Source organism: Microcaecilia unicolor, chromosome 5 (genome assembly GCF_901765095.1).
Source record: "Microcaecilia unicolor chromosome 5, aMicUni1.1, whole genome shotgun sequence".
Taxonomy (NCBI): Eukaryota; Metazoa; Chordata; class Amphibia; order Gymnophiona; family Siphonopidae; genus Microcaecilia; species Microcaecilia unicolor.
The window spans coordinates 27,344,249-27,356,915 of NC_044035.1; the positions used below are offsets into that span (position 1 = coordinate 27,344,249).

A 12,667-nucleotide genomic window follows, 5' to 3' on the forward strand; every position below is an offset into this window, starting at 1 on the left:
GTCTTGTATCCTGCTAATTCCCAATCAATAAAGGTTCAAAGCGAGTAACAAAGTGAAAAGAAAAAGGGCAACGGACCAGCAAGAGAATATCAACAGACCCAAGGTGATTTACATACATGGAATAAAAGAATACACAGCACAGCCCCCCAGCAATCCACCCTCTCTCCAGCCCTCCCGGCAACTCACCTTTAATTTACAGCCTCTGCCTACTTTTTTTTAAATTCAATTTTTATTGAAAACACGCAACAGCCACTTACAAATACAATATCCAGCCTCACTTATTTACAATCTGACTACAGTAAATAATCGCACCTCGTTTACTTTGATTTGAGGGTCAATTTTTTACTTTGCTGCATTTTGCATATCATTATTAAATCGAAAGAACAGAACCCCCCCCCCCCCCCCAGTTGTGTAGAGGTGAAAACAGACTTAAACTAGTAGTTTTATTACATGATGTAATAAGCATAATAGAAGAAATACTGGTTGAAGGGTTCACATATGCTATCCAAACACTGCTGCACTCTAGAATAAACAGTATTCATTCTGTTTGGCAATTCTGCATTTCTGTTTGTTTGTTTTGTAGCTATGGCATCAAATACCTTTTAGGGCAGGCTGGGAACTAGAACGCAAAAATAAATGGTGGAGAAAAAAAAAAACCAACACGCATTTTGTTTTTGTTTTGCTTTTTGCCCGTGCTCTTTTTCGTTTGAGAATCTATTATACTCTGGGTGTTCGAGTGGAACGCTCAATAATTTTTCTTTTGAACAGCCAACTGAAACATGAGTTTTGTTACTGTGCCAGTATTTCTGCCTTGAAGGACGGTTGGCCCTACTGATGAGAATATTCATTTTGCAAATTGCCAATGACTGTTTTGTCTGGTAGAGATTATATCTTAATGATGACATTCAGCCAAGAAAACTGTAGTGTGTTTATTAATTGCTCGTTTACCATGTGACAGTCAAACGCAGAACTGTGTTGTACAATATTCACTATTGTAGACCCAATTAGATACAGAATTAACAGAGAGTTGTCAAGTCTCCCCTTTTCTGTATCCATAATCCAGCCACAAAACCGTATGGCTATATTGTTCACTCTTTGCGATGGTACCTATCAGAATGCAAATGCCAGTGGGTTTGACATTGCTCCGTAACCTTTATTATAAATGTGCATTCCTTAATGTGCTCTGTTTATTCAGTGCACACTCCGTAGAGTGATCATTGCCTTGGCATTTCCTTAACCACATTAGCAAAGCTGCCACATATAGGGGAGCAATTCTATAACTGGGCACCTCCGTTTAGGTGACCTGAGGGCTTACAGAAGGAGTCTAATCTATAAAGGAACCTAGGCCCTAACTTCCATTATAGAATACTGGTGTAACTGGTGCAAACGTACAAACATTCTATATATGTTATTCCTGGAATTGTGGATTTTTCCCAAGTCCATTTAGTAGTGGACTTGTCCTTTAGGAAACCGTCCAAACCCTTTTTAAAGTCTGCTAAGCTAATCGCCTTCACCATGTTCTCCGGCAACGAATTCCAGAGTTTAATTATGCGTTGGGTGAAGAAACATTTTCTCCGATTTGTTTTAAATTTACTACACTGTAGTTTCATCGCAATGCCCCCTAGTCCTAGTATTTTTGGAAAGCGTGAACTTACATTGCGTGCACAAATCCGGTTGTATTCTGGATTTGCGTGTGCAATTTAATTAGCTAAGAAGCCAATCAATGCCAATAATTTCCACTTAACAAGCAATTATTGACACTAGTTAGCATTAATTAGAATTTATGTACACAACTATGTAAGGGCTCCTTTTACAGAGTGGCAGTAAGCCCAACGCGGGCTTACCACTCGCTCTTCGGGGACTACCACCGGCCCAATGTGGCCGTCAGCAGTACTTCCACCCTGAGCATGCGCCATTTCTGGGGGAAAAAGGACTTCCCCCCCAGAAATGGCTTGCCTGGCGGTAACCCAGCAATAATTAGCACGAAAGTCCTTATCACCACCTCAATGGGTGGTGGTAAGGGCTCCCCGTCGCATGGTCATGCGTGAGGGGAAAAACGGCTCCCACCGCTAGCGCAGGGCCCTTTATCCAGCAGCTTGGTTAAAAGAACCCCTAAGTGTATATTGTAAAGTGATGCACATAACTTCTAAGGTGCATAACTGAAAAGGGGGGCATGCAATGGGCGGGTCATGGGTGTTTCTAAAATCTATGGGCCTCTTTTATCAAGCCGCACTAGTGCTTCCCATCTGGCAATGCTGACGGAGCCCCTTCAAAGCAGGGGCGTAGCCAGACTTTGGCGGGAGGGGGTCCAAAGCCCGAGGTGAGGGGGCACATTTTAGCCCCCCTGGTGCCACCGACCCCCCCCCCCCCGGCGCCGCCACCACCAACAACTTTTACCCCCCTGCTGCCGACCCTCTAGACCCCCCTCCCGCTGCCAACCCTCCCCTGCCGCCGCCATCAGTTACCTTTGCTGGCGGGGGACCCCAACCCCCGCCAGCCAAGGTCCTCTTCTTCCGGCGCAAGGCTTTGTTCTGTTTCTGTGAGTCTGACGTCCTGCATAGGCATCGCCATTTACACCAGGATTTACTTGACGCAACTGTCCTATGTGTATTCTATAAACCACGCTGAAATGAAGGCGTATTTTATAAAGTATGCCTAAATTTAGGCATTCATTATTATTACTATTATTATTATTATTATTATTATTTGTTACATTTGTATCCCACATTTCCCCTCCCTTTTGCAGGCTCATTGTGGCTTACATTTAACTGTTAACGGTGTTAGCCGATTACGGTTTGAACGAATACATAGTATGAACGAATACGCTAGGCATATTTTTTTCAGTGCAGATATTTTAGGTGCCATATATATAAAATCTACCCCATTATATAAACAGCCAGATACAGTGGTGGTTATATATGTTGGTTATTATACACTTTTACCTATGTTAACACCCACTTTAAATGTAGACTCCTTAGGTTATGAGAACGTCCCTTATACTGTCCATCTTAACCAGCCCCTGGATATCAGACCAGCCTGACAGAAATGAAACTCACCTATAACTCTGGATCGATCGGGCAGCAATCACCCCCCCCCCCCCCCCCGAATAAAAGCCAAGCTCAGCTCGCCCAACTGCTAAAAGTTTATGACCCTAACAAGTGTGATCTCTCTCACAGTGCTCTACTCCCACGTGGATCGCCAGTGGCACACGAGTTTTTCCAATTTTTTTTTTCAGTAACCAAAGATGCATTATGCAAAAACAGAAAAAGAAATCCATGCACACAGGTATGAATGAAAATATAGCCGTAGCTGTATATAAAATGCATGCATAGGTCTGAGTGTTCATATACCCCCCCCCCCCCCCCAGTTCTTCAATAGGATGCACCCAAAGATGCTATGCATGACCCACAATCAGCAATCGGGAGCAGTACTTTGCCAGCCAAAGGCGCGGAGGCAGCGCGACCTGTAACTCGCTCCTGCGCTAATTCTTCGGCTTCCCGGGCTCGGGCTTGGCGTCGGCTCCTCCCGCTCGGCATCGCCAGCCCTGGGAGGCAGGCGCGGGGTGGGGGGAAGGGAAGGCGCTTTTTCTCCCGACCGCAGCAGCACAGCGCACCCCTCTCTCTCTCTCTCTCTCGGAAACTTCTCATGGAGTGGCCTGTCTGATCGCGCAGAGGACGGGCGCAAAACAATTGCGCTCCGAGCATGGGGAAAGTTGCTGGCGTTTGCCCAGGCTGGCGCGCTGCGCTCCTCTGGATCTGGCTTTTGCTCTGCACTTTGGAGTTGAGCGGCGCGGACATAAGTTGCCGGTCTTGCCGTGCCCCGGTGAGGCTGCAGCCCCGGGGGCTGCGGCGCCTGCCCCCGGCAGGAGAAGCGAAGGAGAGGCGATCTCCGGCCAGAAGCCACCGTCCTCCCGACAGGGCTGCTGTGCTCGGAGCGGAGGGCGCGGACAGCGCCAAATTCAAGAAACCGCGCAAAGGCAGAGCCCCTGCGTTGCTGGGAAAGCCCGCGGTCGGCGTGCCGCAAAAGTTGGCCCCCTTTGCCCAGCCTGGTGCGGCTGGTCCCGGGCAGCGAACCGCGCCGGTGGCCCGGGTGGACAGGCTGAGGCTGGACCCGGCTCACTTGCCACGTCGGAGAAGGAGCCAGCCCGGGGGTCTGCAGCTGTCCCCGGGCAGTCACGGCTGGAACCCCGCTGCTGAGAAGAGTGCCAGGGGATCCTCGGTTGAAGGGGCCAAAGGAAACGGGGGAGAGAGCCCCGATCCCGCCGGGGAGCAAGGGACGGTCAGCCGCTTCAGGGTGGACGAGCTGAAACTGACCAGCACCACCTTTGCGCTGACCGGGGACTCGGCTCATAACCAAGCCATGGTGCACTGGTCCGGTCACAACAGCAGTGTAAGTACCCGGTATTATCCTACTCACTTTGGGGAGCCCTGGCGCTGAAGGGGGTCCGGGGTTCAATTAGTGGCATTTATATTTATTAAGGATGTCCACTTTCTTCAAACGTTCAGCAAGGGTGGCTTTCAGAAAGTATTGCTCTAATCATTAATTAGAAACACAAGTTTGACCCAACGGCGTTTATACTTTAAATACTTCTGCTTGAGATCTCTTTGGACTTTGAAAGGTTCGGCAGTCAGAAACCGAAGGGTTACAGGTTCGGCAGCTGCATTTTCTTCCTTTTCTGTTGGGGTTACCTGTGGCAGAGAGAGAGAGTAGCACCGTGGAGGGGAGAAAAGGGGGCTGCAAGGTGATTTATAAGGCAATACCCCCCACCCTCCCCTTAAAGCGCTGCTGTAGGGTTTTGTTTTTTTTACTGCTCATGGTACAGTGCAAACTAATCTCCTGTAAACTAGAAAGTTGCCTCTCAAGTTTGAAGCTAGACACAGAGAACCCAGAAGGAGAGTGTGCATTTACGGAAAAGCTGGCTCAGTCCAGCTCCTTATTGACTCAGATCCTCTGCTGATAAAACAGTGAATTTCAGATTGCCAGCTTCACACGTGGCGTGCATTAAATAGCGATTCGTTTATGTATTTGCTTTATTTCTCGCTGCCTTTCTGAGCAAAAAAGTAGTTCGTCTGTTTCAAGAAGAAAGGATTAAAGCCTTTTTTTTTTCTCTACGTTAATCCGAATCCTGCCCCTTCCAAGAAATGCCATTCCAGCGTTCTGACCCTGGCTGCTGTGAACCCGCATCTTGAAAGCGCTTCAAAGCTTAAGGGTAGGGAGACAGATTGTGTGAGAGCTCTCCAAGGTATCAGTGAGGGAAAGCGCAGAGAACATAAAGGCAGGGAAGAGGAGACAAAATGTTGGAAGTGTTTTGTTTACTGCGATGTTTCGCATAACTCAAGAGTATATGCTCGGGTACTGTCAACCTTCAGATAACCTATAACCATGCTGAAGAACTTTTTAATCAAATAATTGAATCAGAAAAGTGTGATTTAGTTTTAATTCCATTTAACCCATATATCTTTATACTTTTTTTTATCCTGTAGAAAAAAAATAATAATGTTTAATGCTTATCTATCTATCTATCTATCTAGATAAATATAGATATTTCTTATACTGTGGCCACAAACATCACACACATGCTTATATATGTAAGTTTCTTGCTCCTGCTTTCTCTGGCCCATTGGATATATCTCTGCCCCCCCCCCCCCCCCTCCAAAAAAAAAAGACAGGATAATTTGCTGCTGTCATAGATGATGGTGGAGCTCTTTGCTGACCATCCGGTCAGGCTCGTTTCTTCCTTAAGCCTCAAGAGCAAAACCTCCAGGTGCTGGAGCCCAAACTCAACTTCCTTGTTGGCTTCTTGTTATTTCTTTCCTCAGAGACAGTTTCATTTAGCAATACGATTTTCAGGTTTTGGGTGTTATTGGCTATAAATTTGAACCCTTTTAGAGAAAAAAACAAAAGTGAGCAAAAAAATAGGTCAATGCCAACCCCTTTTTTATTTCGAAATAATTTAAGAGATATGCCCCTACTGTGAACAATAGCTGATATGTTTTAAATGTATGTTTCTGAAGTCTGGACGAGAGTCCATTCTTCAATGGAAAGATGATGTTATGGGTTCTTTTGGCTTTTTTTATTTATATGTGTAGTAAAATGAGGCAGATGTGCACAGATATGTCCATTTTCACGGGGGAGGGGACTTTGTTGCTATCGCTGTTTTCTTGTTAAATATTGCTCCACAGGAGAGAGGCAGGATTGCAAACTCAGAATAATGCAGTACTAAAATAATTGAGTGGTACAGGGGTTGAGATGGAGGGGATGGGAAGGAGAGGGGTGGGATGGGGGGAGGGAAGGGCGGTTTACAAGCTGTATGGTTCATGCATAGTATCTTATTGTTTGTAAGTTGGCAATATTGAGTATGTTGTGTGTTGTGTTGCTTAACTTTGAGTTATCAATAAATTTACTTTAAACTTAAAAAAAATAATAATAATAATAAAAAGGAGTCATCCTTTTTAGGCTGATGTGTATGAGAGACTTGTTTGTTCACTGTTTGTCTAATAACTTCTGTGAGTAGCGTCCTATCCACAGCAAATATGTAATAAGGTCAGCAGGTCCAAGGGGATCCTGACAATTTTTCTTTCACCCACACGTATGGATGGTGCAGGCAGCCCTTCCAGGCAGTGGGTTTCATTAGTTCTGCATGGAACTTTTTTCTTTCCTTTCTTTTAAATTATTTCAGCTTCTGCTAGTGAACTCGTGGTTGACTGCTCCCACATTTACTCTGAACAACAGGGTGATAAATCTCTCTGCTCGCAGAACACATTTTTATGTAACGAGTGAACTAATTGGCAAGCTCTACCTGTTGTGTACCGAACGCTACTTGCACTGTGGGCTCAGATGTGTTCATTTGAGTACCAAACTGCCCTGTACACTAGGCGATTCTTTGCTAGAGCAAAATTTGCATTCACTAGCACATCTACCATTTTTCCAGTAGCAACAGCCAGTGCCGTGCAGGTAGAGGGTTGATCTAGTGGCTTTAATGAGTTTATATGGCAAGTAAATTGTTGGTATGAGAATTTAGACTTTCACAAATGGATCTGGGCTAGGGATTCTCAACCCAATCTTCAGCATACATCTAGCTTGTCTGATTTTCAGAATATCCCAATGAATGTGCACGGGCTAGATTTGCATACACTGTCTTCATTTTATGCATATCTCTCTTGTGCATATGCATGGCGAATATCCTGAAAACCTGACTGGTATATCCTGAAGACTGAGTTGACAACTCCTGGCTTAGGCTAACTGGTACCCTGTGCAAAATTCTGAAGTTGGTGTTCGCCCCTCCCCCTTAGTTCTGATGGCGATGTAATGGTAAGGCACAGCACCTCTCCTTTAGTACAATATACCATTTTCTCTCTCCCCACCCCCCCTTCTGCCCAGCCTCCACTGCCCCCTTGCCCAGATGAGATGGAAGAATGCAAGCTTGGCTTCCATATGATGGCTAAAATGCAGTTCACTTGCAATTCCGTATTTAAAATGTGGAATTTAATAGCATGATAAGCAGTATTGATATTATTCTGCACTTTCTATTTTATTGTTTTGTATTGGAACTGAAAATATACCATGGGAGATTTCCTAAGACTTATAGTCTTGCAATTTAAATCAAGGCTTATGCTTAGTGGGGACGTTTACTCTCGATTGTAATGGATTACCCCCATCAATCTAGTTGTATGTGGCTTAAAATCAAGTTTTTGGGTTTTTTTTTTGGCACATCTGATACACAGGCCATTGGGATGGGTCTGTAGTGGTGGAAACCATTATCAAACTTACTTCCGCTCTGTACGTTCTTCTGCATTGATGTGGTGCACAGAGCAGTAGTATAATGAATGTGTAACCCATTAAGATAAACAGTGAACAGCAAAATTCAAGTTTGATAGGAATTATTTGGGATGGGCAGCCAGAAAATTTTCATTTTATTTTTTTATTTATTTATTTATCTATCTATTTATTTATTTATTTGTTTGTTTGTTTAAGAAATGTATAATCTGCACCATCTACTATTCTGGGTGGCTTACAGTACTACAATCACAATCATTTCAACATAAAACAACACATACATAATAAAATCCAGCATAAACCAAAATAAACTTACAAATCAACACCAGCATTATACTACAGTTAGGTCCATCTATAAGCATTAAACTGTAGCAGAGGCTTGTTGGAATTAAAATGTCTTTAACTGTTTCTGAAAGAGGAGGATCTGCTGAGTGTCATGCAGATACTGTGGTAAGCCTATTTTGTGCCATTTCCTGTGTCGTTCCCAGGAATGTTCATTTTAATCGCTGGTGTGCGGCTATTTTTCATCCCAGGAGCAAAGTTGTTGAGTGCACATATTTTTGAAACAGGATGTCTACTGAAAGAGTGCGCACTATGGCCAAAATTCTATCTACGGTGCTGAAAAATCGGCGTTGATTGCTAAGCACTATTCTACAAAAACGGCGCTCATAGTTGGGCACTTTATAGAATAGCATTTGGTGCCAGGATTCATGCCCTAATTTAGGCACACGGATTTACATCAAGTAAAACCTGGTACAAATCCTCATGCCGAAATGATGTGCAGATCTCCCTTATTCTATAAAAATGCACGTAATTTCTAGGAATGCGCCATATCTGCTCGTGCCCCCTCCCATGACCGTGCCCCTTTTTTGGATCCAAGTATAAAATTTATACATACAGTGGTGGAAATAAGTATTTGATCCCTTGCTGATTTTGTAAGTTTGCCCACTGACAAAGACATGAGCAGCCCATAATTGAAGGGTAGGTTATTGGTAACAGTGAGAGATAGCACATCACAAATTAAATCCGGAAAATCACATTGTGGAAAGTATATGAATTTATTTGCATTCTGCAGAGGGAAATAAGTATTTGATCCCCCACCAACCAGTAAGAGATCTGGCCCCTACAGACCAGGTAGATGCTCCAAATCAACTCGTTACCTGCATGACAGACAGCTGTCGGCAATGGTCACCTGTATGAAAGACACCTGTCCACAGACTCAGTGAATCAGTCAGACTCTAACCTCTACAAAATGGCCAAGAGCAAGGAGCTGTCTAAGGATGTCAGGGACAAGATCATACACCTGCACAAGGCTGGAATGGGCTACAAAACCATCAGTAAGACGCTGGGCGAGAAGGAGACAACTGTTGGTGCCATAGTAAGAAAATGGAAGAAGTACAAAATGACTGTCAATCGACAAAGATCTGGGGCTCCACGCAAAATCTCACCTCGTGGGGTATCCTTGATCATGAGGAAGGTTAGAAATCAGCCTACAACTACAAGGGGGGAACTTGTCAATGATCTCAAGGCAGCTGGGACCACTGTCACCACGAAAACCATTGGTAACACATTACGACATAACGGATTGCAATCCTGCAGTGCCCGCAAGGTCCCCCTGCTCCGGAAGGCACATGTGACGGCCCGTCTGAAGTTTGCCAGTGAACACCTGGATGATGCCGAGAGTGATTGGGAGAAGGTGCTGTGGTCAGATGAGAAATTGAGCTCTTTGGCATGAACTCAACTCGCCGTGTTTGGAGGAAGAGAAATGCTGCCTATGACCCAAAGAACACCGTCCCCACTGTCAAGCATGGAGGTGGAAATGTTATGTTTTGGGGGTGTTTCTCTGCTAAGGGCACAGGACTACTTCACCGCATCAATGGGAGAATGGATGGGGCCATGTACCGTACAATTCTGAGTGACAACCTCCTTCCCTCCGCCAGGGCCTTAAAAATGGGTCGTGGCTGGGTCTTCCAGCATGACAATGACCCAAAACATACAGCCAAGGCAACAAAGGAGTGGCTCAGGAAGAAGCACATTAGGGTCATGGAGTGGCCTAGCCAGTCACCAGACCTTAATCCCATTGAAAACTTATGGAGGGAGCTGAAGCTGCGAGTTGCCAAGCGACAGCCCAGAACTCTTAATGATTTAGAGATGATCTGCAAAGAGGAGTGGACCAAAATTCCTCCTGACATGTGTGCAAACCTCATCATCAACTACAGAAGACGTCTGACCGCTGTGCTTGCCAACAAGGGTTTTGCCACCAAGTATTAGGTCTTGTTTGCCAGAGGGATTAAATACTTATTTCCCTCTGCAGAATGCAAATAAATTCATATACTTTCCACAATGTGATTTTCCGGATTTAATTTGTGATGTGCTATCTCTCACTGTTACCAATAACCTACCCTTCAATTATGGGCTGCTCATGTCTTTGTCAGTGGGCACACTTACAAAATCAGCAAGGGATCAAATACTTATTTCCACCACTGTAGATCCCGGCACATAAAATTGAATTTATGCCAATTAGCACCAATAATTGATTATTAATGTCCAATTACCAGTGCTGATTGTCTTGTTATTTAATGAAATTGCGTGCAGAAATTGGACACGCACCCACATTTCTGCACACAATTTTGAGCACCAGATATAGAATTAGGCCTTATGGACTAGATTCTATATATAGCACCTGAAAAACTGGCACGGAAAATATTTCTGCCTAGGTGTGTTTTGTAAACCGCGCTTAGATTTAGACGCGGTTTATAGAATACACCTAACCAGTTTATAGATATGCCTAGCAGCCGTACCTGCACCTAACTCTAGGCGCGTCCGTTTACACCATGTAAAACATGGTGTAAATATCGTGCCTGCGTTAGGCATGAAGCAGGTGTATTCTATATCCATGAATGTAGATTTTTGGCATGTCCACGGTCCACCCATTCCATGCCCGTGGCCACACACCCTTTTTGGCAGGGCCCATTAGAATTTATGTGCACCACTTTACCTAATACGCCTAGCAAGCTGTCTGTGTAAATTCTAATTAAAGCCAATTAGTATCAATAATGGTTTGTTAAGAGGCAATTATTAGAGCTGATTTGCTTATTACGTAATTAAATTGCATGGGCAAATCCAGAATATGACTGCACGTGCAATGTCAGTCACACTATATAGAATCCGGGAGTATGCATGCTTGTGCATTAGTTTGTGTTTGTGTGATAGTTCACGCACGCACAATGGTCACCCTCAATGCAAATGGTGCACAATCTCTAGGAAGAGTGTGTGCACTATTATCAGGAAATGATGAAACATGAATTTTCTTTTTTTTTGTGCTTGTTTTCATTTGATAACATTGACATTCACCATATCATTGCAAACAATACACTCTATTCTATACCTGGACTAGCTTGCTACACACACTGCAACCTAGACCAGTTCTTTATATCTTGATTAACTATTCAAAGAACTTGCCTTTAGTTTAGCCACCCATCGATTTATCCCAACTGATTCTGTACCACGCATCTTGCCCCCATCTATATATCTGCATTTGGCACCTCAGCTATATGGTAAGCTGTATTGTGGAAAAGCATTAGTATCATAGCTGTGCTATTTGAATGTTCTTATTGTGTGCTTATTAGATATTCCATCACTATTATGCTTATATTGTATTACTAGTAAAAAAGGCCCGTTTCTTAACGCAATGAAACGGGTGCTAGCAATGTAATGAGTTCCTGCCATTAATGTTTCCACGGTTGTATTCTGAATATAATTGTTGTTTACATGTGTAAGATTTCTTTATATACAATATTTTTTGTGTAAACTGGGTTACAATGTGGTAAAGGTTTTCCTTGTTCAGGCCCTTCAATCAGTTTAACAATCACATCAGAAGAGCTCCTTACTCGTGAGAATGCAACATACAGTTGCCCATGTGAGAGACTGAGAGTGACAGTGTGTTTTATAGCCAGTGTAAGAGACAGATACACAGAGTGATTGTGTGTGTGTGTGATGTCTGTGTGCGCGTGTGCGTGTGTATGTGCGTGAGTGACAAAGTGATTAAATGTTTGTCTTCCCTTCCGTTCTGCCTCCACTGATGTTCGTACCTCCCTGTATATGATTGTTTGTTAGAGATTCAATCCACTCCACTTCCCTCCTCCAAGTTCCGTTCTGTCTGACTGGTTCTTCATTCCTGTGACATCACGTTTGTTTGCTTGGCAACTATGCAGCATTCCGTTTCCTCGACGTGAGGGCGGGTACAGTGAGAGCCAATGAAACGCTGAACTACAGACTTACGAACCCTACACTGTCACAGTGCCACGGAGTCAGCTTCAGAATATTGGAGGTGCTTTTTATTATATGGGATGTCTCTGTTATTTGAATTTCAGTGATGTTAACTTTGTATATTTTTGATCCTGTTTGATGGTAGTCTTATTATTAGGTTTCAATTAGCAGTTTTCAAGTTTTCCTCTTTCATTGTATTTATGTTTATACTTATACATTTTACTATTGTTATGCTGTTAACACAATTGTAAGTTTGATGTTAAACTGTATCTGCTGTACACCACCTTGGGTGAATCTCTTAATAAAGGCAGTTAATAAATCCCAATAAATAAAATGCCTATCCCTAGGAAATATTGATGTCTAATGATTCTGCAAGATCTTTTCTAGTCTCCGCCTTCAGTTCCGCAGGTTCTTCATAATGTACAGATTTACTCGTAGAGAAACTGGAGCTAAAGTATTCAATAAACTCGGAAAGAACATTTTAAAATTCAGTAGGACTTCAGCTGTAAAAATTGTTCACAATAACACACTCATCTCCCCCCCCCCCCCCCCCCCCCCCCCCCCATCAAACAAACTAAATATGCCTGACTGTAACTCACCTTGAGTTCAGGTTTGAAACGAT

General features: G+C 43.7%; 1 protein-coding gene across 1 annotated transcript in view; it reads left to right on the forward strand.

Annotated features, from left to right (window-relative positions):
* Window positions 1-3,702: 3,702 nt before the first annotated feature.
* Window positions 3,703-12,667, forward strand: part of LOC115471048 (VPS10 domain-containing receptor SorCS1-like) — a 370,515-nt gene continuing 361,550 nt past the window's right edge. The window contains exon 1 of the mRNA XM_030204717.1: window positions 3,703-4,389. Within this exon, the coding sequence (XP_030060577.1) occupies window positions 3,703-4,389 (687 nt within the window). The remainder of the gene's footprint in view (window positions 4,390-12,667) is intronic.